Source organism: Astyanax mexicanus, chromosome 2 (genome assembly GCF_023375975.1).
Source record: "Astyanax mexicanus isolate ESR-SI-001 chromosome 2, AstMex3_surface, whole genome shotgun sequence".
Taxonomy (NCBI): domain Eukaryota; kingdom Metazoa; phylum Chordata; class Actinopteri; order Characiformes; family Acestrorhamphidae; genus Astyanax; species Astyanax mexicanus.
Genome location: NC_064409.1, coordinates 5103320 through 5126384, shown reverse-complemented (window position 1 = coordinate 5126384; position 23065 = coordinate 5103320). Strand labels below are relative to the sequence as shown.

Sequence of the window (23065 nt, the reverse complement as noted above, 5' to 3'; positions counted from 1 at the left end):
CACAAATATCTATTTAGAAATAATTAATACAAGAAGCATTTTCCAAATACTGTGATAAAATTGAATAATTTATTATAATTTATTTAATTGACTAATACCCTTTAGCCTTTTTATTTATTTAAATTATTTTATTTATTTCATCCTTATACTTTTTTTTTACTTTTGGCCTTTTACCTCTTTATTTCATTTATTTGTCCTTTTATTTATTTATTCTATCTTCTTGAAAAAAAATATTGACAGATTAATTGACTACCAAATAATCATTATTTTATTACTTTACTGCAAGGTCGTCAACACCTGTTCAGTAGCTGTACCTAATAAAATGACCATTCATTGTATAGTTAAAAGGCAGTTTCACAATATCAGTTGCAGTTCTTCATATATACACATGCAGTATACAGTATGTGATTATCTGCAGGTATCTGCACGAAACACCTCTGCTCACTGTAGTTTTCAGTGTTTAACTGTAGGTAAGTATATTTTCACAGTCTTTTCATCCGCCAGCACTTAAAGAAACAATAGTCTGTGGGAACTGTGTCTGCTCTCACCTCATCTATCCTCCGCTCTCTCTTCTCCTGCCTTTGTCGGTTTATCCAGACACCATCTTCACTTCCAAGAGCAATGAAAGTGTTGGCGGTGTGCGTTTTGTGTCCACACTGGGTCTCGTATAAAGAGTGTGTAAGTGATAACTCGCTGACAACACCGTGGGCATCTGCTGTGGTCGGGGATTGGTCGAGACGGAGTGTCGGCCAGGGTGCTGGCCGGCCTCGTGCGAGCGGAAGGCGTGCGAGGGGAAGGCGTGTTCACGTCGCGAGGTGTCTGTTCTACACTTACAGCTCACACATCAGTGGAGCACCATGGAGTTGTTCAATAAATTGGAGCAGACAGGCACAGCAGACACCCCACACTTCACCCTGCGTGACCCGGTCAGATGTCCCCAGTGCTTCTCAGCCTAGTACCTCACACACACACACACACACACACACACACACACGCCCCTATAAAAAGAGCGTTATGACTGTTGATCCGCCCCTGATATGAAAACTATACGCACAGAACAGTTAGCTATGACATGCCAGAGGATCTCTAGAGAGGAGAATACCCACTTGAAGTGAGTTCAAAATATATGGAACATATGACGCAATCGAGTAAAATCAGATGTCGAGATCTAGCCCATATGTAGATATAGCCCATACATTTCTCAACTATTTTTAGTTAAATGTGAACGTTTATGGTCGTTTTACAGATCCACGAGTTAGTTTAGTAGCTCAGTCAGTTCTTGTTTGAAAATGGATAGTAAAATATACATGTATACGGTGAAAAGTTATAAATATGTCTTGTTTTCATTTAATAATGTGTATGCAGTTTTCAGACCTTAAGTTTTAAAGATTCCAGAAATCAATATTTGGTGGAATAACCCTGGTTTTTAATCACAGTTTTAATCACATGCATCTTGGCATCACGTTCTCCTCCACCAGTCTTACACACTGCTTTTGGATAACTTTATGCTGCTTTACCCCTTGTGCAAAAATTCAAGCAGTTCAGTTTGGTGGTTTGATGGCTTTTCATCATCCATCTTCCCATCCCATCATCACTTTTAAGGAGCCTCTTATTTTTTCCAGATATATATAGTCGCTGTCAAACAATTCACCTGATTTTGGCTTAACTTAACTTAAAGCAGTGGTTAACCTAATCTGGTACTGGATGATAACTACAAATAACACTGAGCTGCTTTAAGAACAGGTCTGGAAATGGTAAAAAAAATAAACAAAATGGACAATACAGTATATTAACATATAATTTATTTAGTTATTTAATGCCATTTACATATAGCTAAATGTCTTTTCTGAGAACGTTTGATGGTGTTTTGAAGTTTCCCAGCTGTCTAAGCACTGTATATCAATTATTCTCAGCCCGTTTCCTGGAGAACCACTGCAGTGTTTTCCCTGCTCTAACCGAGTGGTTTTTAAAGATGCCGTCAGGGATCTGCAGGCACTCCAGACTCTTGCTCGCTGAGAGTTGAGGTGAAACAAATATGTGGACTCTGAAAGTCCTGAGAGTCCCCCAGAACCCCTTTGAGAAGCTCGGCTCTAACACGTGCTCTTCTTACCTCGAGAAGGACTTGTTAATTAGCTCATTAGCTGGATCAGATGTGTGGGGAGCAGAGGAACTCTACAGTGGTGCTTCAGGAACTCCAGTTGCTCGATATCACGCATGCCCTCACTGACACAACATGTTTCCTATCAGCACAGCACTGTGTGCGAGTTTCGCTTATTTATGGCGCTCTGTGGATGGACCCCTCTGGTGTTCCAACACCAACATGTTCTATTGGGCCCATGAGCAAACACAGCTGCTCTCTAACAGCCCTGCTAATAATGAGAGTTATGAAAACCATATCCTACCTTGTCTGCCTGTCTTTTTTCTGTTCTCTCTCCCTGTAATTTGGCTTCTCCTCGGTTTGAGCTCTCCATATTTCTTTCCTTCCTTCTTTTCTCCGTCTTTTCTGCTTTTGACGCAAGTTTGTCCGTACCTAAACGTGTTTGCGTGCGAGCGTAGGTGTGTTTCGCATGAGTGCCTGACGCTGCTTTGTTTTGTTTTGCCTGTATAACTGATGTCCTTTCCGCCTCTCGGCGTACACAGGAAGCCAAATGGTCTTGATGATGGCTAAACAGTTTTGGGTAGCTAATATATTTTCATGTTGGATAGATCATTTCTGTTCCAGGCTGCGCAGATGCGAGCACATAGACACTCGCTCAGACGCGCGCACACATGCTGGCTTGTCTCAAAGTCCTCCCCCGCAGACGACGTGCTCTTGGCGGTCAGCGTGGAAACCTCCTCAACCTCAGGCCGAGACATTAAAAAAGCAAATTAGAGGGGCCTAAACGTCACCTTCAAATAATATCGCCCAATAAAACAGAACAGGCCCCTTTCACGGTGTGCCAGCCCGAAGAGGCCGAGGCCTGCAGTGGCCACCCTGAGCCCAGAGACCTTCTAGTGCAATGATTTTAGCTAAACACGTCATTCCATTAAAATCTCTAGAATACTGTTCCAACTCTAACTCTTAACTCTACAGTGCTGTAGAGTTACTCTGCTGGTACTGAATGGCGTGCGCCAAATGACCTTGATGATGGCTGCACAGGCTGTAGGCTGTGTTAGAGAGAGCGCTTGGCGCTGAGCTGTGTTTGGGTTTGAGAGTGCAGCTGTATTAATGAGGCATGGACACTGCAGCTTTTATTAGACTGATTTATTTTTGTATCTGAGTGTAATAGCTGGAGGAACTTTTAATTCATTTGATGACATCAATATAATTGTGTTTCCACTGCACAGTGGTGAACACACACACTCACACACACTTGAACACACACTTTCTAAATACAGTTGGGCTGTTGTGATGTTGAAGTCATGGACGAGGCGACCCAGAGAGGCTTTCTGCAGGTGCAAATAGGCGTTTGCTGCGTACACACACATATATATACTCACATATACACTAGGGGTATCACGATTTCGATATTTCATCGAAATCGATAGAAATTCAAGTCAAAAAGAGGATCGACGATCCCTCCCTCAAATGGCACAGCACACTGTAGCTCAAAGAGCAGCTCTTTCTCCAGAGAATGTGGACATTCTCATCTTCTTAAAGAAAAACTTGAAACATAAAAATAACAGTTGTTTTGTCTAGCCTCAAATATGTCAATAGTTTTGGTACCTTAAGGAGCATCTTTCTCTCAGATAAAGTTAATAATATATCTTTATTAAAGAAAAAAACTCAGGGACCGAGTCTTATTTTTCATGTTTAACTGTTAGAGTAGGATAGAGTTCAGTTTGTTAAGGCTCTAATTGTTATATTATTTTGTACACAACTGTTCCTGTATATTTTTTTTATCATTTATTTTGTTAGGTTGCACATTGCTGTTTTAATAGTGCACACTGCTGCTACCAAATAAAAAGCCACTAGATGGCGTTACATGTATATCTTAACTAAATAATTTAAATGTGACCATTAGTGCCATTAGTAATGTGGTGTATTACAGATCACTTGTATCACTTTGCATCACTTATATCAAGCCCACCTTTTGAAATAAGATATTGTAAATTTGATTAATCAAACCAATGACTGACCATAGGCTAATCTAAAACTGGCATAGGCCTCTCTGCTGTAAAAAAAGAGAAAAGAAAATCGGAAATAAAATCGAATCGAGGATTTAGAGAATCGTGACACCCCTAATATAAACACACATATATATATATATATATATATATATATATATATATATATATATATATATATATATATATATATATATATATATATATATATATACACATATACACACGCATGCCCTATCTGTGACACTACCCAGGCCACTTTAAGGCGAAGATGCCAGGCGCTTATGAAGGCACTTGTGTCAGTCTTCTACTTACTGGCTTCTTTTTCCGAGCCCAAAAAGACACTGAGGAACCACAGGCACTCGATTCGCTCAGCTTTGAAGATCTCTTTCATTCGCTCGCCGTTACAAAATGCTGTTTTGTAAGAGACCGAACTGTTGGACGATGATCCTGAGCAGCTCTGTTTTTCCAAATTGCTTCCACTGAGAAAATCATAACACGATATTGCCTAACCGTTTTATGAGGGTAATCTCTGTGCCCTGTGTTTCGTTTCATGTCTAGGCTCAGACAGCAGCTGTAGAGGCTCAGGCCAACACGGAGCTGTCAGAGCGCATCAGTGCGCTCCAGCAGGAGGTGGCACGCCATAAAGAGGATGCCACGAAGGCCCAGGCCGAGGTGGACCGTCTGCTGGAGATCCTCAGAGAGATGGAGAACGAGAAAAACGACAAGGACCGCAAGATCAATGAGCTTGAGAGGTACGACTCTCCCTCTGTGTCCTTCTGTGTCCATATGTGTACCATTTCCCTATATACCGGGACTAGTGCATCTCAAAAAATGTATCTATCATTAAAAACGTACTTTATTTCAGTAATTCAGTAAAAAAAAAAATTAACTCATACATCATACTAAGCTCTTGAAATATGAAAAAAAAAAAACCAGACAACTTCACTTCAGTCTGAATTTGCAAGTATATACAGTAACAAGAACATGGTTGTTTTATTCTATAAACTACGGATAGCATTTCTCCCAAATTCCAATAAAAAATAGTCATTTAAAGCATTTATTTGCAGAAAATAAGAAAAAAAAAGTTCAGAAATCAATATTTGTTGGAATACCCCTGGTTGGTTTTTAATCACAGTTTCCATGCATCTTGGCATCATGTTCTCCTCCACCAGTCTTACACACTGCTTTTGGATAACGTTATGCTGCTTTACTCCTGGTGCAAAAATTCAAGCAGTTCAGTTTGGTGGTTTGATGGTTTGTGATCTTCCATCTTCCTCTTGATTATATTCCAGAGGATTTTAATTTGGTAAAATTAAAGAAACTCATGATTGTTACTCAGTACTGGTATTGTTAGCAGTGTGGGTAGTGTGCCAAGTCCTGCTGGAAAATGAAATCCGCATCTCCATAAAAGTTATAGTACACCTGTATAATAGAAGAGTTTCACATTTTGAACTGAATTACTGAAATAAAGTAACATTTCAATGATATTCTTTATTTATTTATTTTTTTTTAGATGCACTAGTGTATACACACACACACTAATACACACATCTCTCCCAATAACACACACCTGTTCACTCCTACAGTGTGTTAGCTAAGGGAGTTTCCCACTGGCTGCAGCCAGTCAGAGGAATTTAGCTGGTCACTGCTTCCAGCAACGTCCACTTAGAGTCAGTCTGGGCAGTGCCAAGTTATTTTCAGTCCTATAAGGTTTCCAGGATTCTGCCTGTTTGAATAGGGAAATATGTATAAATCTGAAGTTAAAAACCACCATTAATGTTTCAATAACAGGCTGATCACTGAAATCACATCTGGTGAGCTTGAATACACAGTTTTTAGTGTTAGACTTAAATAAGTCACAAAAATATATACTTAAAAAAAAGGTTTAAATAGACAACTGAGCAGATTTTTCCAGTGTACACCTTTAATAATGAGGTGTATTGGGTCGCTGTATTCACTGTTACAGCTTATTGGTCTAATTTTTGAACCAGTTAGCTGTTTTCTTAAAAAAAAAAAAAAAAAAGGAATATGGCGAATAAAGAGAATATCCAGCATGCCTTTTTTCATTTGATCAACAGATAGACCACTATGGGGTGGAAAGAGGTTGAATAAATTTCTATTAGATTTTAACCAGATAAGGGCACTTAATATGGGTGCCATATCAAGTCTTATGCTATATAATATCGCCAAAAATTCAGACACAATAACAAAAAAAAACCTCTTAAACTTTTATGTATATTTTAAGCTAATATTTATTTAATCATGTATTTATTTATTCTACAAAATTAGGGTCAGATTTTAACTAGATAAGGTCACTTAGTATTTCTGTTATATTGTGTCGTATGCTATATAATATCACCAAAACTTCAGACACAATTACAAAAAAAAAAAACCCACATTTTTTATGTATATGTTTTGTAATATTTATTTATTTATTTATTTTTTACAAAATTAGGCTCTCAGGAAGCTACTGTTTCTGAAATAGACAAACAAGTGTAAATTTTCTTTTTGTTTCTAATGAAGATATGAAACCTATATACTAATAAAATTTCCCTATTTATTTTGTTGCAGTATTTTATTCTTAAAATTAACTTAAAAATGGCAAATTAATCATATCACAGCTGTAATATTGTAATATTACTTTAGGGCCATATATCCCCCTAAACCCCCTAGTCACTATTCCTTTAGTAAGTTAAAAGCAGACAATTAAAAGGCTACATTCACATGCATTCACATAAACAGTAAAACTGATTTGCAACACTAGTAAGGAAAAGGGGTGTTGCCATGTTTTCTGAGTGTTAAATTAATTATTTAAGGGTTTAATAATTTAACACTGTCCAAGGTAACATATGGTCCTACTCACTATAGTGTTAAAAGTTTTTGGAGCCAAAAGAGTTAATATTATAGAGTTAATTTAACAATATAATATAAAACAATATAGTGTATATATAATATATATATATATATATATATATATATATATATATATATATATATATATATATATATATATAATTTTTTTTTTTTTTTTGGAATTTGGGAGAAATGTTGTCTGTAGTTTATAGAATAAAACAACAATGTTCATTTTACTCAAACATAAACCTATAAATAGCAAAATCAGAAAAACTGATTCAGAAACTGAAGTGCTCTCTTATTCTTTTTCCAGATCTGTATATATATATTTAGTTGTGCATGTAATTGTGGCATCCTTTCTCTCTTCAGTGTCTTTTTGCTGTAAAACTCTTGTCCTCTCCTGGCTTTGGGACTTTGTTTTACTGGGCTGATCATTTCCTCCTTTTTTTGTTTCCTTTTTTCTTTTAAAACCGTTTTCTTGTGTATTTTTTCAACTTTGATACTACTACTCTGTGGAATCTACTAACAGACATCCTTCCTGGAGCTCCCCCCAGCCTCAGCAGGGGAAAGACCCTGTGCCACAGCAGGTGGGGGGGCTAATGTGGGACTACCTGGGCAAGTGAGTGGTCGAGGCGTATTACTGCACAGTCACTGCTCTTGACCCTGTGCACCTCGCCTCCTGAAGCTGTGCACTCTCCTTCACTATTAGTCCAGGTCTCACTTTTTTGCTTCTGTCTCACTGACACAGTCCTTCACTCTGGTTCCTCACACATTAGGTCCACCGCTCGTGACATACCATATGTTTCGGACTACAAAACTCAAAACGCACTCAAAATAATTTAATTTTCCTAAAAATCACCTTATAATCCAGTGCTCCTTTGTTTAGTCAGGCGCTTCATCCAACTTTCCTATTTGAAGGAAAACATGGCGACACCCTTGCTTACTTCAATGTAGGCATCCTAACAAGCGCCTTAATGTGCCTTATGTATTAAAATGAACCAGAAAATATATTTTCATTGATAGTGCTCCTTATAATTCGTTGCGCCTTTCAGTGCGAAAAATACTGTAAATGTGTCGGCCATCGTTATAATTTTCTTCATAATCTCAGTCACAATAATTTCTGATTAGATTTCCTTACCATATTAAATATTTTATCAATGATTAAAGACATAAAAAGCACCATTATAAGTGGTATAAATAAAGACAATCATTATTTTTGTATTTAAATACAAAACAATTAAAATAAACACGAAAAATAAATACGAAACATTAATATTGATATAAGTAGTTATTTGATAGTCATTAGATTATAAATTCATGTTTTCTTTATGGTAAAGTTTATTTTTTCAATCACTTCTCAGTCCCTGAAATGAGGAGACTTTGTACAAAAATGGTTGTATAATCTAAACGCTTCATAGCATTTTTTGTTCATACCTTTTGAGTTTTGAGATAAATCATGAAGATTGTGTCACTGTCCAAATATTTACGGGCCTATATTATTTATAGTGCCTCTTTAAACTTTATTTATAATGCCCCCCCCCCCCCCCCCCCTCTTTTATTGAAGCTCTGTTGTAGACCCAGCTTATACTGTATTTTAAAGATCTTTTAAATCCACGCTGTGCAACTTTTTGACCCCTCAGAATCACAGCGTGGGCTGAATTTGCGCAATCTCTGCTCTCCTCAGAGCTGCGGATAATGATGCGCGTTTTGTCCCTGCAGGGATAGTCCTCACGCTGTGAGTGCATGCGAGAGTGGTGTGAGGATCCAACCCTGCTGTTTTATACCAGCTCACCTGCTATTTTACACTTCTTCCAACCTGCTCTGCATGCTCTCTCTCTCTCTCTCTCTCTCTCTCTCTCTCTCTGTGTGTGTGTGTGTGTGTGTGTGTTTGGACGCTATTGTTTCTCAGTGTGACGTCTCGGCTGTAACTGTATCCCTGCATCTAGCTGTCTGTGTTTCAAGCATGTATAATTGGGTTAATAAATAGCAGATAAAAATAGTGGCTCACCTTGGCTTGCATAAATAAATAAAGGATAATAATGAATAATTAAGATTGGAGAGGGATTAGGAGAGAGAGGACCAGGCCCGGGGGTAAGCAGACTCAGGGGTCATTGGTCAGTTTCACCATCAGTGAGACCTTTTCCCAGCTCAGCAGTGCCAAAGAAGACAGTTCAAAACTTGGAGCTTTCAGCCAGAAACCAAACTAATGGCACCAGTATCAGTGTGCTAAGGGTGTGAATTCCACAGCATCTCACTGTAGCCTCATGTACTATAAGTAGTAAAGTTAGGAAGGTTTTAATTGAGTATTTAAAGTAAGTTAAAATGAGTTAGGGAGCATCCTAAAGCACACACATTTTTTTTCTTTTTTGCGTATGAGGCCAAAAGAAAAAAGACCAGCCCCTAGCTGATGACAGTGGTCAGAATATGGTCCAAAGATTTTTGAAAGAGGAGCATGTAGAATTTTGTTAGTTGTGGAGGGGCACTTGGTGATGTATGGGTTTAGAAGCCGGAGAGGAGGGAGAGTTGATTGACTGATTTGCATATTGTAAGTGTCTTCGTACCAAAGTACCGGGTATGAACGCTATGAACGAGTGCATATGTCTACGAGCTACGATCTCTGCGGCTGTTCCATGTTAAACTGCCCAGAACGAACCACTAGCTAATTTCACCCTGCCCTACCGGAACACTCAGGGTTCCTCAGTGTAGCGCTGTTGGGTAACGCTTACATTTACACCCCGCTAGTGTTAGTGGTTAGCCGCTAATGGTTAGCCTTGGTAGAAATGCGGAAATATAAGCTTACTGTAAATAAACAGAAGCGCTTTACTCACTGAAATAAAGAGTTTTCAAGAGAGAAATCTGTGTAGATTAAGATCCATTACTCATTTAAATATATATATATATATATATATATTCCACCCAGTCGTGAGGCCTGCTGATTAGAAGGAAAACATGGCAACACCGCTTTTCCTTACTAGTGTTGCATAATGCGCCTTATAATCTGCTGTGTCTTATAGTGCAGAAATTAAATTAATTTAAGTTTGACTTTATTTTAACTAATTTAAAAAAATAACATACTTGTGTTACTTTAACACGCAATGAACTTCTCCAAACTTCTTTTTTCCCCCGTTCCAACTGCTACAAATTGCTCTGAAAGGCTTGTTGTAGCTTCCTTACATGCTTCTCCTAGACTTTTCTCAGCCTGGGGCTTGGTCTGTGAGGCTACAGTTAGATGTCACTCCCTTCATTTAATCAAAGCTCCTTTGCTGGAACGCTGTAGATGGGGAAGCCCAAAGCTGTGCCTTTTAGATGGATGCGAAACGGAGTCGAGCAGCCGTCTCTGCTTCCTCCTATTCCTCCTCCTCCTCCTCCTCCTCCTCCTCCTCCTCATCCTTCTCTATCACCAGATTTGGGAACAAAGCGTAGCATTTGAAATGCTCAGCCCTGTTCATCATCCATAAGGGCTGGAAACAAGGGGGTTCGGAAATAAACACTGGCAGTTAGGAACCCGAGCCCTCAGAACCAGAGCTAATTACCGGCGTTACGCCGTATACTCTTGAAAACGCACAGGAGGTTCTGCTCCCTCAAAAGCCTCCCATTGTTTTAGACGGCACTGTCACAGCTCTCTGGCACGGCGAAGTTTGACTTTCGGCTTCGGGTTTTTTGACGCAAAGCTACTGTGACAGTTCTCCATCCGTTAGCGTCTTCTGCCTGTAATCAAGACGAGGGTGGCAGATGGAAGCTGTTGTTGTGTGCCGTTGTTCTAAAGGAGTGCAGCTCATGTTCTCATTCAGGATTACCCGTCTCTCTGTGTGTGTGTACGCATGTGGCTGGATTTGTGAGAGTGAGGGGGAGACAGAGGCAGCGTGAGAAAGCATGGTTGAGCGCGAGAGAGAAGGAAAAGTAAAAGTTCTCTGGCTGCAGATCAGTGCTACAGAGGCAGCCCTGATTCAAATATGCTTTCAAAGACTCAGGAAAAGAGCATAGGTTGAATTGTGGCAATGGAAGATTTATTCCCAAATGTGACGGCAATTACTGAGGATTGCATTTGAAATGTTGAGGTCTGAGGAGATGCGTGTCGCGAAAGACCGAGCCGAAACTGGTGGAGGTTGGAGCTTGGGGAGCGTGTGAATGTGGAATCCAGGGAGAAAATACGAAAATAGAGATAAATAGTAGAAAGAAAACAGAAGAACACGGGCACCAGAGGTTTAATTGAGTGCCTGACTCAAGACTCAAGTCTTAAGAGATTGATCCACACTACAGCAATCTAGTCTAGAACTGGAAAAGTTTGGGGGTTTTTTTGTGCATGTAAATGTTGGTGTTTCTGCCGGCTCGGGAATGTGTGCATGCTTGTCTTTGTCCATCACGATATGGACTGTCTTGCTGTTGTGGTAAAAAAATAAATAAAAAACAAACAAAAAAATTGGGCAAATCATCATCTGTCTTCAGTTCTTGTCTGTTTCGGCCTGTTTGGATGTTGGCTGTTGGGTTTGAGTCAATATCTGCAGACCCTTCAGATCCTAACGCTGCTGCCAATAACTGATACTAATCTTGCTTGTGCTGTTTGTTTTTCTGCTCTTCTTTTTTTCTCTTTCCTCTCTTTTATTCCCTTTACCCTTGTCTCTCTCTTAACACTGGACTGCTGTCTCATCGTCAGCTTGGCTTCAAGGTTAGTACGCTTGCTCTCCTTCACTTTGTCGGCTTGTTTTCTTCACTCTTCAACAGAACTGACATTTTCACGCCTGTCAATAAAACCTAAACGTGGAGGAAAGTCCCTGAACTGTACGTTTCTGGTGTTTCTGGAGTCTATTCAGTTTTTTATTTTGTTTACCGAAACTATCTTACAGTTGGCAAGTGGCGCCATTTATCAGCCTGTTTAGCTAAACGTATAACATTTTTGGTAATACTCAGTTCATAATGACCCGACCCTCTTAATGACCGTTATTCCAGGTTCTTGAGGATCACTTTGTCGCGTAGTGTGATCTTCTGAAAGATGATTGCCGTTTGGTGACCAGTCGCAAATATTTGGCATGCTAGATATCTGACCCAGTCGGTGACTGGGAGTCAGAAGCAGCGACTACGTGGTGCCAATGGATTTACAGTTTTTACACTGTAAAGCACTAGCATTACTACTAGTGTGAGCTGATTTGTTGGCTAGCTGATCCTGAAAATACAGGTAGAGCATGTTTAAAAGGCTTAGAACTGGAGTTCAAAACACTAAAAAACTATGCCTGCGGTGCTGAAAAATTTGATATAGTTCTGTGTTAAGAACATATGTATATACAGCTCTGGAAAAAATTAAGAGACCACTTCAGTTTCTTAATCAGTTTCTTCAGAGTTCAGAAATCAGTATTTGGTGGAACAACCCTGGTTTTTAATTACAGTTTTCATGCATCTTGGGATGTTCTCCTCCGCCAGTCTTTCACACTGCTTTTGGATAACTTTATGCTGCTTTACTCCTGGTGCAACAATTCAAGCAGTTCAGTTTGGTGGTTCGATGGCTTGTGATCATCCATCTTCCTCTTGATTATATTCCAGAGGTTTTCAATTTGGTAAAATCAAAGAAAATCATAATTTTCCAGAGTATGTCAGTATAAAACTGATCAGACATTTATAGATTCTGGCATCATTTATCAGTTTGTTTAGATTAAGTGTTGCACCAAATATGCAAAATAATACATCTTGTTTTACTGAAACGTTTGAAACTATTTTTTTTTTAAAGGTAATAGAATATGCTTTATATAGTGTTTTGTTTTTTGTCTTGTCTTGTCTAAATATCATTATTGCATCTTATTGCATCTTGTCATGACATTCTTTTCAATGATGAGTAAATGCAAACTTCCAATGCACACCATTAACATACGACTGCTTACTTTAGAGTCTTAGAGATTTACTTTTTTTAATATGGACTGAAGAACTGGAGAAGATGCCGTAGCTTCAGTACAGAGCGTATTAGAGACTGACAGATTCAGAGACAGTCAGTCAGAGAGAGTGAACCAGTGACTCCTGCCTGAAACTCTAATTGGAGTGCAGAGAAATCCTCATCAGCCGTTTCTCCTGAGCCCGTGTTGAAAACCTCGCCTCGGCTGCCAGGGCTTGATAGGGTTCCCTCCCCGCTCGCGTCGCGGCGCTCGGCTCGCTGTTGTTTATCACGCTTATTACTTTTCATCTCTTTCTGGAGTTCAGTTCGGAGAGGAGGCTTGTCAGGCTTTTTATCCCGCCGGTGTTCCCTAAGAAAACAAAGATAATGTAGCAGGTACGTTTGACAAGACCGTCATTCATCTTCACTTTTTTTCCAGGAAAAGCGACTCAAAAGAAACGCTGGGAACAGGCCGATTTGATATCTTCCCGTACATCAAGGCACGTCAGCATGAAAGTGAACTCGTGTCTCTCTGAAATTAATTTCCCCCAGTGTTACAGATGCCTTTGAGCACCGGGAGTTCTAGGATTAGTCTACAAATGGCTGACAATAAATCTGTGTGCCAGTCCCTAAAGTATATGTGCACCTCTCACATTCCTTACACACAACTGATAGGGTTACATTTCCTAACAAATAAATTCTTACTGTTCTGTATAAATAGCTTTGCAAGTCATTTTCTCAGATGCATTGGACTTTTACACTGTACAGGGATTGTTGTACTGTGTGTATACTAGTGCATCTCAAAAAAAAAAAAAAATTGCAAAGTTACTCATATATAGATGTATTACACACAGAATAGTTGAATATTATGTACGATAAGACCAAGTGGTATTTTTGGCAGTGTGGGCAGTGTGCCAAGTCCTGCTGGAAAATGAAATCAACATCTCCATAAAAGTTGTTTGCAGAGGGAAGCATGAAGGGCTGTAAGATTTTTCACGTTTGGACTTGATAATAAAACACAGTGGATCAACACCAGCAGATATCAGACATGTCTCTCCATTAAACCATCACTGATTGGTGGAAACTTCACACTAGACCTCGAGCACTTTGGACTGTGTGTCTCTCCACTCTTCCTCCAGACTCTGCTCCCTTTAAATGATTTCCTTTAAATGAAATGTAAAATTGACTGATGATCAGTGATGGTTTGGAGAGACATGTCTGATATCTGCTGGTGTTGATCCACTGTGTTTTATTATCAAGTCTAAAGTCAGTGCAGTTTTGTTTTCCCACAAAATCTTACAGCACTTCATATCTTACAGCTTCCCTCTGCTGTCAACTTTTATGGAGAGGCAGATTTCATTTTCCAGCAGGACTTGGCACACTGCCCACACTGCCAAAAATGTACCAATTGGTCTTATATAATATTGTAATTTTCTGAGACACTGATTTTTGGGATCTTATTGGCTTTAAGCCAAAAACATCAGCAATTAAAGAAATAAACACTTAAAATAGATCACTCTGTGTGTTTAACACATCTATATAATATATTTTGAACCCAATTTTAAACTACATTTCTAATTTAGTAAATACTAAATTAAAGATGCATTATACATAGATCGTTAAGTAAACATGACATATTATTTCTATAATAATAGCCTCTTTTAAATCTTTACTTATCTCTTTATGAAGGTTTATTGCTGCTTATATTCTTTTACATGGATATTTTTAGTTTATTGTGTTATTTATCATGCTATTTTACTTGTACATTTTTTTACATGCGTTATTGTTATTATTATTATTATTATTATTATTATTATTATTATTATTCACTAGAGTTGTATTCAATATTGCCTTCATGGCTTTTCTGTAATTTTTTTTATCTCTTTGTTTTTCCTGTTAAAGAAATCTCACTGATGTCTGAACAAGATCTGTCCCTCCCCCACTCGTTTCAAGTTAAGGCTGCTAAGAACAATAGATTTATGCATTTATTTGCATCTTTAATGAAATGTGCATCCAGTGCCGCGTACTCGTCTGTACTCATCTATTTAGAGCTCTTAAAAAATTATTAAAAAAAAAAAAAAAAGAAAAAAGTGAATTTGTGCCTGTGAGGTATTGCACAGCCTATTGACCTGTTCTTATTTCTCTTTCTCTACACTGGAAGCCTTGATACAGTGCAGGAAATTCAGGAATCTCATGTTGTGGAATATAAGATCTCTGTAGATTAGAAGCAGAGTTAAAAAAATAAATAAATAAATAAAAAAAGAAAGCATGATGATCAAAGGTCTTACATCGTCAGTTTTCCCAGAGCTGTAATTCTTATTCATCAGCATCACAGACTCAGATTCCTTTGAGAGTCAGAAGCTGATAATAAATAAGGATTAAAAGACGATGTGTAGCCACACGCTTGTCTCGCTTTGACTGGATTGGTGAGTGTTTATGATCTGTGTTTTTAAAAAGCTGCAATATTCAACGACATACACAAATATAAAATAATCATGCAAATTAATTACTAAAAAAAAGAAAAAACATTAAAAAAAAAAAAAGATTCGTTACTTAAGAGTACAAAGCTTGTCGTAGGGGCATTACCTTATTTTAGGTAAAACAAGAGTATTTTATTGTAAAAGTCTTTTTTTGTACCAGTAAATATTATGAACATTTTCAACTGAGTGTGTCAATAAAATGAATGATCCAAAATGACTTTTTTCAGTTTACAGCAATATTTTGTATAATGAGTCCAAGAGCTTACATATCAAAAATTAAGGGGAAATAATAGGGAAAAAAATGAAGAGAACACTTCAGTTTCTGAATCAGTTTTTCTGATTTTGCTATTTATAGGTTTATGTTTGATTACAATGAACATTGTGGTTTTATTCTATAAACTACAGACATTTTTCCCAAATTCCTCATACAAATAGTCATTTAAAGCATTCATTTGCAGAAAATGAGAAATTACTGAAAATATATAAAAAATGCAGAGCTTTCAGACCTCAAATAATGCAAAGAAAACATTTTCGTATTTTCAAATTTCATAACCCTGGTTTTTAATCACAGTTTTTATGCATCTTTTATGCATCATGTTCTCCTCCACCAGTCTTACACACTGCTTTTGGATAACTTTATGCTGCTTTACTCCTGGTGCAAAAATTCAAGCAGTTCAATTTGGTGGTTTGATGGCTTGTGATCATCCATCTTCCTCTTGATTATATTCCAGAGGTTTTTAATTTGGTAAAATCAAAGAAACTCAGCGTTTTAAGTGCTCCCTTATTTATTTTTTTTTCAGAGCTGTATGTATTGTGTGAAATGCATTCAAATTAAACTGCACTATGATTTTAGTTAAGCTGAATCAGTACCCACCTATATATAAAGGAAATGTTAAAACTACTACCACAAATGGCAGATATAATTTTTATTTTGTATTTATTATAGTTATTTGCCATTGGAGTAACTACTTCAACTGCTTTAAAACTTCAAAGCCCTCATAGCTGAAGCTATGATTTCTAAAGGCATTCTGAAGTGATTTAACACGCTGCTCCGTCCTCTTATGTAGTCTATTAAGAGGAATTATTGTAGGCTGAGCCGAGATGGAGACTAAGTGATGCTCACAGTGCTGCAGTCTTCAGGGTTTCCACTGCAGCCGCAGAGCCAAAAACACTGCTGAAGTGTCTGGCAAGTGCTGTGAATGTTAATAGTACACCTAATAAAACAGAGGAATGACTTACAAAAACAATAACGCTGCTCTGGTTAAGCAAATTGATGTATGTATTATTGCCAATTTTATTAAGGAAAATGGACTGTATATGTTTTAGGAGGTACAGAGGGGGGGGAGGGGGGGTTAGTGTACACAATGGATAGCTCCCCAGGCAGATGGGAAACTGGGTAAATGAGCCACGGGCTAAATGAGTTTGAAACCTCTGCTTTACGTGCTTTCCTTTTTATTTTTACGTTTCTGCCGTGGTCGGTTGGTATGCTGTTGGTGCCGCACAGACTATTTTCAGTAATCGTGGTTCTTGTGTTTAACAGTACTGCTCTGAGGGCAGCTCCGTGCTATAGTGGTATATACGCTATATTTATACTAGTGCATTTAAAAAAAATAGAATAGCATTAAAAAATAAAATAGATGTATTTAAAGATTAAAAAAATAGATGTATTACACACAGAATGATCTAGATGTATATAGATGGATAGATGGATGGATAGGTAGATGGATGGATAGATGGATAGATAGGTAGATGGATGGATAGATGGATAGATGGATGGATTGATAGATGGATAGATAGATGGTTGGATAGATAGATGGATGGATGGATGGATGGATAGATGGATAGATAGATAGATAGATGGATGGATGGATGGATAGATGGATGGATAGATGGATGGATAGATGGATGGATAGATGGATGGATAGATGGATGGATAGATGGATGGATGGATGGATAGATGGATGGATAGATGAATAGATGGATGGATGGATGGATGGATAGATGGATGGATAGATAGATGGATGGATGGATAGATGGATGGATAGATAGATGGATGGATAGATGGATAGATAGACACTTTATTTATTTTTCGAAGGAAATTTAGGATATTATATAAGACAAGGACAATATATATATATATATATATATATATATATATATATATATATATATATATATATTACATAATATTATATAGACCAACTGGTACTTTTGTCAGTGTGGGCAGTGTGCCAAATCCTGCTGGAAAATGAAATCCGCATCTCCATAAAAGTTGTCAGTAGCAGAGGGAAGCATGAAGAACTCAGGATCTGCTCGCTGTATTTACTTTCCTGCTTCCGCACTAGACAGATCTGACCAATCAGAGCAGACAATTATTGGTTTCGCATGTTGGTGCGTTTAGGTTTATGCCTGTGTGAAACCAAACCCAACATAGGAAGATATGCTTCAAAAAAAAAAAAAAACTCATGAACTGATTCGAACCATAGAAACCAAATACAGTAAAAATATAAATAAATAAATAAATAAATTAAAAAGTTTCTTTTTTTTTTTTATAATTTATCATGCATTCAACCCACGTTACGGCTTTATCTCCCCTCAAACATACAAAAAGTACATACTAATATTTTAATTGACACCACTAATATAAATATAATCGCATTTTACATTTCATACACTTATTCCTTTATTTGCATTTAAATAACTAATATAAAAATTTGAGTTTTAAGAATATTAAGTGTGATTATTCGCAGTTAATTCATTTATTAGTCATTTTTTTGCAGGGTTGAGGTGACCCTTAGCTGAGCTGATCTTTACAGCAGAGTTCCAGAGTTGTGCTGCTCTGCTCTGGTTTCTGGTCCTGTTCCTGAGTCAGGTCATTGCTGTAGCCTCCTGTAGGTCTTCCTCCGTGTCCTGCAGCTGTGTAAGAGTGATGATCTGAGTCGTGCAGGAGCCTGAGCCTGCCTGCTGTCTCCGCATGGTTCCTGGTTAGTTTTGGCTGGGCTGGCCTGAGGGCCGGCCACATGATTAAGTTGATTAGTCGGAGAGGGCAGGGGGCAGTCGTCTCGCAGAAGCTCGCCGTGCGCCGCTGCTCCCGCAGATGAGAGCGGACAGATGTTGGAGCGTGGCGCGGCGGGCTCAGGGAAAGGCCCACACATTCACAGGGTTGGGGCATCCCGGCGCACACCTGGCCGCAGAGCTTGGCACAGCTGCTTTCTGGCAACCTTAAAGTCCAGCTCTGTCAGCCTCGAAAAGCGCTGGCTTACCACAGATGGAGCTGTTAATGTCAGGGCCGGGCATTGTTTTTCATATACTGCAGCCGTCTGCACCAACTCTGCTGAGCGGTAAAATTAGCCATGCGCTTTCTTTCTCTGCTTTGCTTTTTGGGAAATAGCTGAATATCTTTTGGGCGGGAACCTATGCAGGAATCTATAGAATTAGCGTCTTAATGGCTGTGAAATATCTGGACGTGCCAGACATCATGCAGGAGATCACCAGCCAATGTGAAGATACTCATAGTATAACAACTAATGAACACTTAAAAAACAAAGTGAAATGGAGGGAAGATCAAACTTCCTTTCTTTGGTTTTGAGAGTTTTTTTCTCTTCAGTGGATAGAGTGCTGTATAGAGTTTAGTTAGAGATTAATTTATAATTGGATTTAAATCGGACAGACATCTCAACAGATCTGCTTTCAGAAACAAATCCAATTTACCTGCAGTCTAAACACTTTGATTCACTGAATCTTTCTGAATCACAATCTGCAATTCTAACTCTCAGTGAAAAACAGGCTCGTTTTGAATCACTTTGATTCACAATAAATAATTTTGACTTACTGAATCTTTTTGATTCACAATCCTCTACTAACTCACAGCGAAAAGTTACTCGTAGTGAATCGCTTTCGTCTCATTTTAAATCACTTTGACTTGCAGTGAATCATTTTGACTCACAATAAATCACTTTTACTCATTGACTCTTTTAGATTTACAATTTCCATGCTAATTCACAGTGAAACACAGTGGCTCATAGTGAATCATTTTAACTCCATGAATCACTTTGACTCACAAAAAAAATCACTTTGATTTATAATGAATCTCTATGACGCACAGCAAATCACTGTTACTCACGGAATCTTTCTGATTCACAATCCCCATGCTAACACAGTGAAAAACAGTGACTCATAATGAATCGCTCACAGTAAATCACTTTGACTTACAGTGAATAACTTTGACTCATAGTGGATCACTTTAACTCATAATGAGACACTTTACTTATAGTAAGTCACTTTGACTCATAATGAATCATTGTGATTCACAATAAATCACTTTGACTCACTGAATCTTTCTAATTCACAATCCCCATTCTAACACAGTGAGAAACAGTAATTCATAGTTAATCACTTTGACTCACAGTGAATCACTTTGACTCACAGTGAATCACTTTGACTCACAGTGAATCACTTTGACGTACAGTGAATAACTTTGATCCACGGTGAATTACTTCGATTCACAATAAATCACTTTGATTAACTGAATCTTTTTGTTTTGCCATTCCCCGTGCTAACTCCAGTAAAAAAAAGTGACTTATAGTGAATCACTTTGACTCACAGTGAATAAATTTGACTTATAATGAATTACTTTGATTCACAATAAATCATTTTGATTCACTGAGTCTTTCTGATTCACAATCCGCAATGCTAACTCTCAGTGGAAAAATAGTCTCATAGTGAATCACTTTGATTTGCAGTGAATCAATTTGACTCACAGTGAATCACTTTGACTTGCAGTGAATCACTGACACACAGTAAATTACTTTGACTCATAAAGAATCATTTTGCCTTTCAGTGAATCACTTTGACTCATTGTGAGTTACTGAGCTCTCTCAGTGAGCATTAAAAAAAGAAAATAGATGTATTTAAAGATTTAAAAAATAGATGTATTACACACAGAGTGATCTATTTTATGTGTTTATTTCTTTCATTGTTAAATTGAAAACCTAAAAATCTGTGTCTCAGAAAATTAGAATATTATATAAGATCAATTGGTACTATTGCCGTTGTGGGCAGTGTGCCAAGTCCTGCTGGAAAATGAAATCCTCATCTTCATAAAAGTTGTCTGCAGGGGGAAGCATGAAGAACACAAGATCTGCTCGCTATATTTACTTTCCTGCTTACGCACTAGACAGATCTGACCAATCAGAGCAGACAATTACTGGTTTAGCATTTTGGTGCATTTAGGTTTATTCATTATTTGGCAGTCTATGTGGAAATCTTGTGTTATTAATTTTTGTTTGTTTTATAGTCTTTATTCAGTCAAATCTAACATATTTGTTAGTCTTTTTCCAAATCCAAAATCCCGAGTACTTGATTAATAATCTAAATAATTGGTAGAATACCCAGTTAATAATGTAATTGATGGTGGTTGCTCTAAAGATGTCTAACCTAGAGTACTGGCTCTACAGACGTAGGGGAATGTGAATGTGGACACAATGCTGTACAGCACTGTCAGCACATTAGGAAGAGGGGAAAAGAAGGAAAAACATGACATTATAATATTATGACGGACTCTAAATGACTTGGATGAGAAGCCTGTACTTTAGCCATCTCCACACACGCCGGACTGCTAACATTAGCGGCTTTCTGTTTTCTGCCCTGCTCCACTCATAATAGCATGATGGATTTATTCTTCCATCATTTTCTTCAGTGTGCATTCATCACAGCACTGTGCCTGCTTTGCCACTGGCTCTCATTTTCTGTCATTAAGTGTTCGCTGTGATTAAACTAGGGCCTGAATTCTGCGTAATGGCAGTCAGAGCTTTTCTCTTCAGCTTTGTGACCTTAAAACTGCATTGCTTTAAATGAGAATACATGGAGAATACATTCACACAGAAGCCCAACTAATATATGGTCAAGCTGCTGATATTAGATATTAGGGGAGGTATTTGCTTGATGTAAGTTTCAAAGGCTTGGCTATGCAGTTAGCAGTGCTGAAATCTCTCTCTAAACAGGAGAAAGTTGTTGGACTTTTCTGTTTGCCCCACGCTTCAACCAATATCTCAAGACTTTCAAAGCCTTTTCAAGTCTTACCCTGTAAACATCGCCTAAAGCTGTCTTTAAAATACATTATTAATGTTGCGATCAGGACCAGCATAATAAATGCAATACTTTTTTGATAAGATTCTAGTATTTGAAGCCTGTGTAAATAATATTAAATAAAAAAAGCCAAAAAAAAAAAGTCTGAAATCTTTGAAATCTTTCCTAAAAAAGGGAGGGGGGGTTGTCATAAACACACATATGTTTTATATTAAATATAAAACCAGGACAGGCTTCAACTGAAGCAAATAATTTAGAGTTGATCATGAGACATGCGTATATTTACCACGTTTCTTGCTATATTATGTGTGCGTCATACAGTAAACTACAGTTTCTGTAGATGTTGTTTCCACATCTTATGTACACCATCAGCTTTAATTATAAGTATATAAATCATTCTTAATTGTTAAACAGCAACTACTAGCTATAATATAAGGAGTATTTTTAATGTTTGGATGTAAACACTTTGATTTAGGGTAAGCACAATAATTATTATTGCTGTGTCGGATTTATTGGTCTATAAATGTTGCTGGGATTGAGGAATTATCCAAATACTATGCAAGCTATTGGCATCTTAATTGCAATCTTTAGTAATTGTGAATGTGTTGTTATTAGCTGTTAGCATTTGCACCTAACAAAATAGAAGTCTTGATTAATACCCATTCCAATTATTAAACTTCAGACCAATGCAGACATATATACAAATATAATTGCTCAAAATGACGTAGACCCCTTGCAAAAAAGTTTAATATCATTGAAAAAATTACTTTTAGTTAAAAATGTGGAACTCCATGTATTATATAGATGTATTACACACACATTTGTTTTTTTAAGTGTTTATTTATTGTTTTTGATTATGGTTTACAGCCAATAAAAACCCAAAAATCAGTGTCTCGGAAAACTGTCTCAGAAAATCTACTTTTGTGTTTTGTCAGTGTGGGCAGTGAGCCAAGTCCTGCTGAAAAATGAAATCTGCATCTCCCTGAAAGTTGTCAGTAGCAGAGAGAAGCGATGAGATGAAGTGCTGTAAGATTTTGTGGGAAAACAAAACTGCACTGACTTTAGACTTGATAATAAAACACAGTGGATCAACACCAGCAGATGACATGTCATCAGTAAATTTTACATTTACAGTTTTCACAGTCAGTGATGGTTTGGAGAGACATGTCATCTGCTGTTATGTCAGTGCAGTTTTGTTTTCCCACTTCCCTCTGCTACTGACAACTTTTATGGAGATGCGAATTTCATTTTCCAGCAGGATTTGGCACAATGCTCACCCTGCCAAAAGTACCAGTTGGTCTTATATAATATTTACATTTTCTGAAATACTGATTTTCATTGAAAGTAAACCACAATCATCAACAATAAAATAAATAAACGCTTAAAATAGATCACTCTGTGTTTAATACATCTGTATAATATATGAGTTTCACATTTTTAACTGAATTATTGAAATAAAGTAACTTTTCAAAGATATTCTAATTGTTTGAGATTAACCTATGTAAAGAGTAGCATTAGTTTCTGCAGTTTTAGAATTTTTAGCAATTTGTTAATAAGGAAATATGCATTGTCAGCATATTCAGTCAAGCGAATTTAATTTTAAGTGGCACTGCAAAGTATCTGAATATATTTTCCATCTCTGACATACTATTTTATATATATTTGGAATTTGATTATA

General features: G+C 37.5%; 1 protein-coding gene across 12 annotated transcripts in view; it reads left to right on the top strand.

Moving 5' to 3' along the window:
- The window catches only part of erc1b (ELKS/RAB6-interacting/CAST family member 1b), a 385708-nt gene that overhangs the window by 141478 nt on the left and 221165 nt on the right, over window positions 1–23065 (top strand). For 9 of the 12 annotated variants that reach the window (XM_049475044.1, XM_049475045.1, XM_049475043.1 and 6 more), the window contains 2 exons: window positions 4669–4862; window positions 11618–11629. In XM_049475044.1, the coding sequence (XP_049331001.1) occupies window positions 4669–4862; window positions 11618–11629 (206 nt within the window). The remainder of the gene's footprint in view (window positions 1–4668; window positions 4863–11617; window positions 11630–23065) is intronic. The other 3 variants (XM_049475049.1, XM_049475046.1, XM_022671806.2) reach the window with 1 other exon arrangement.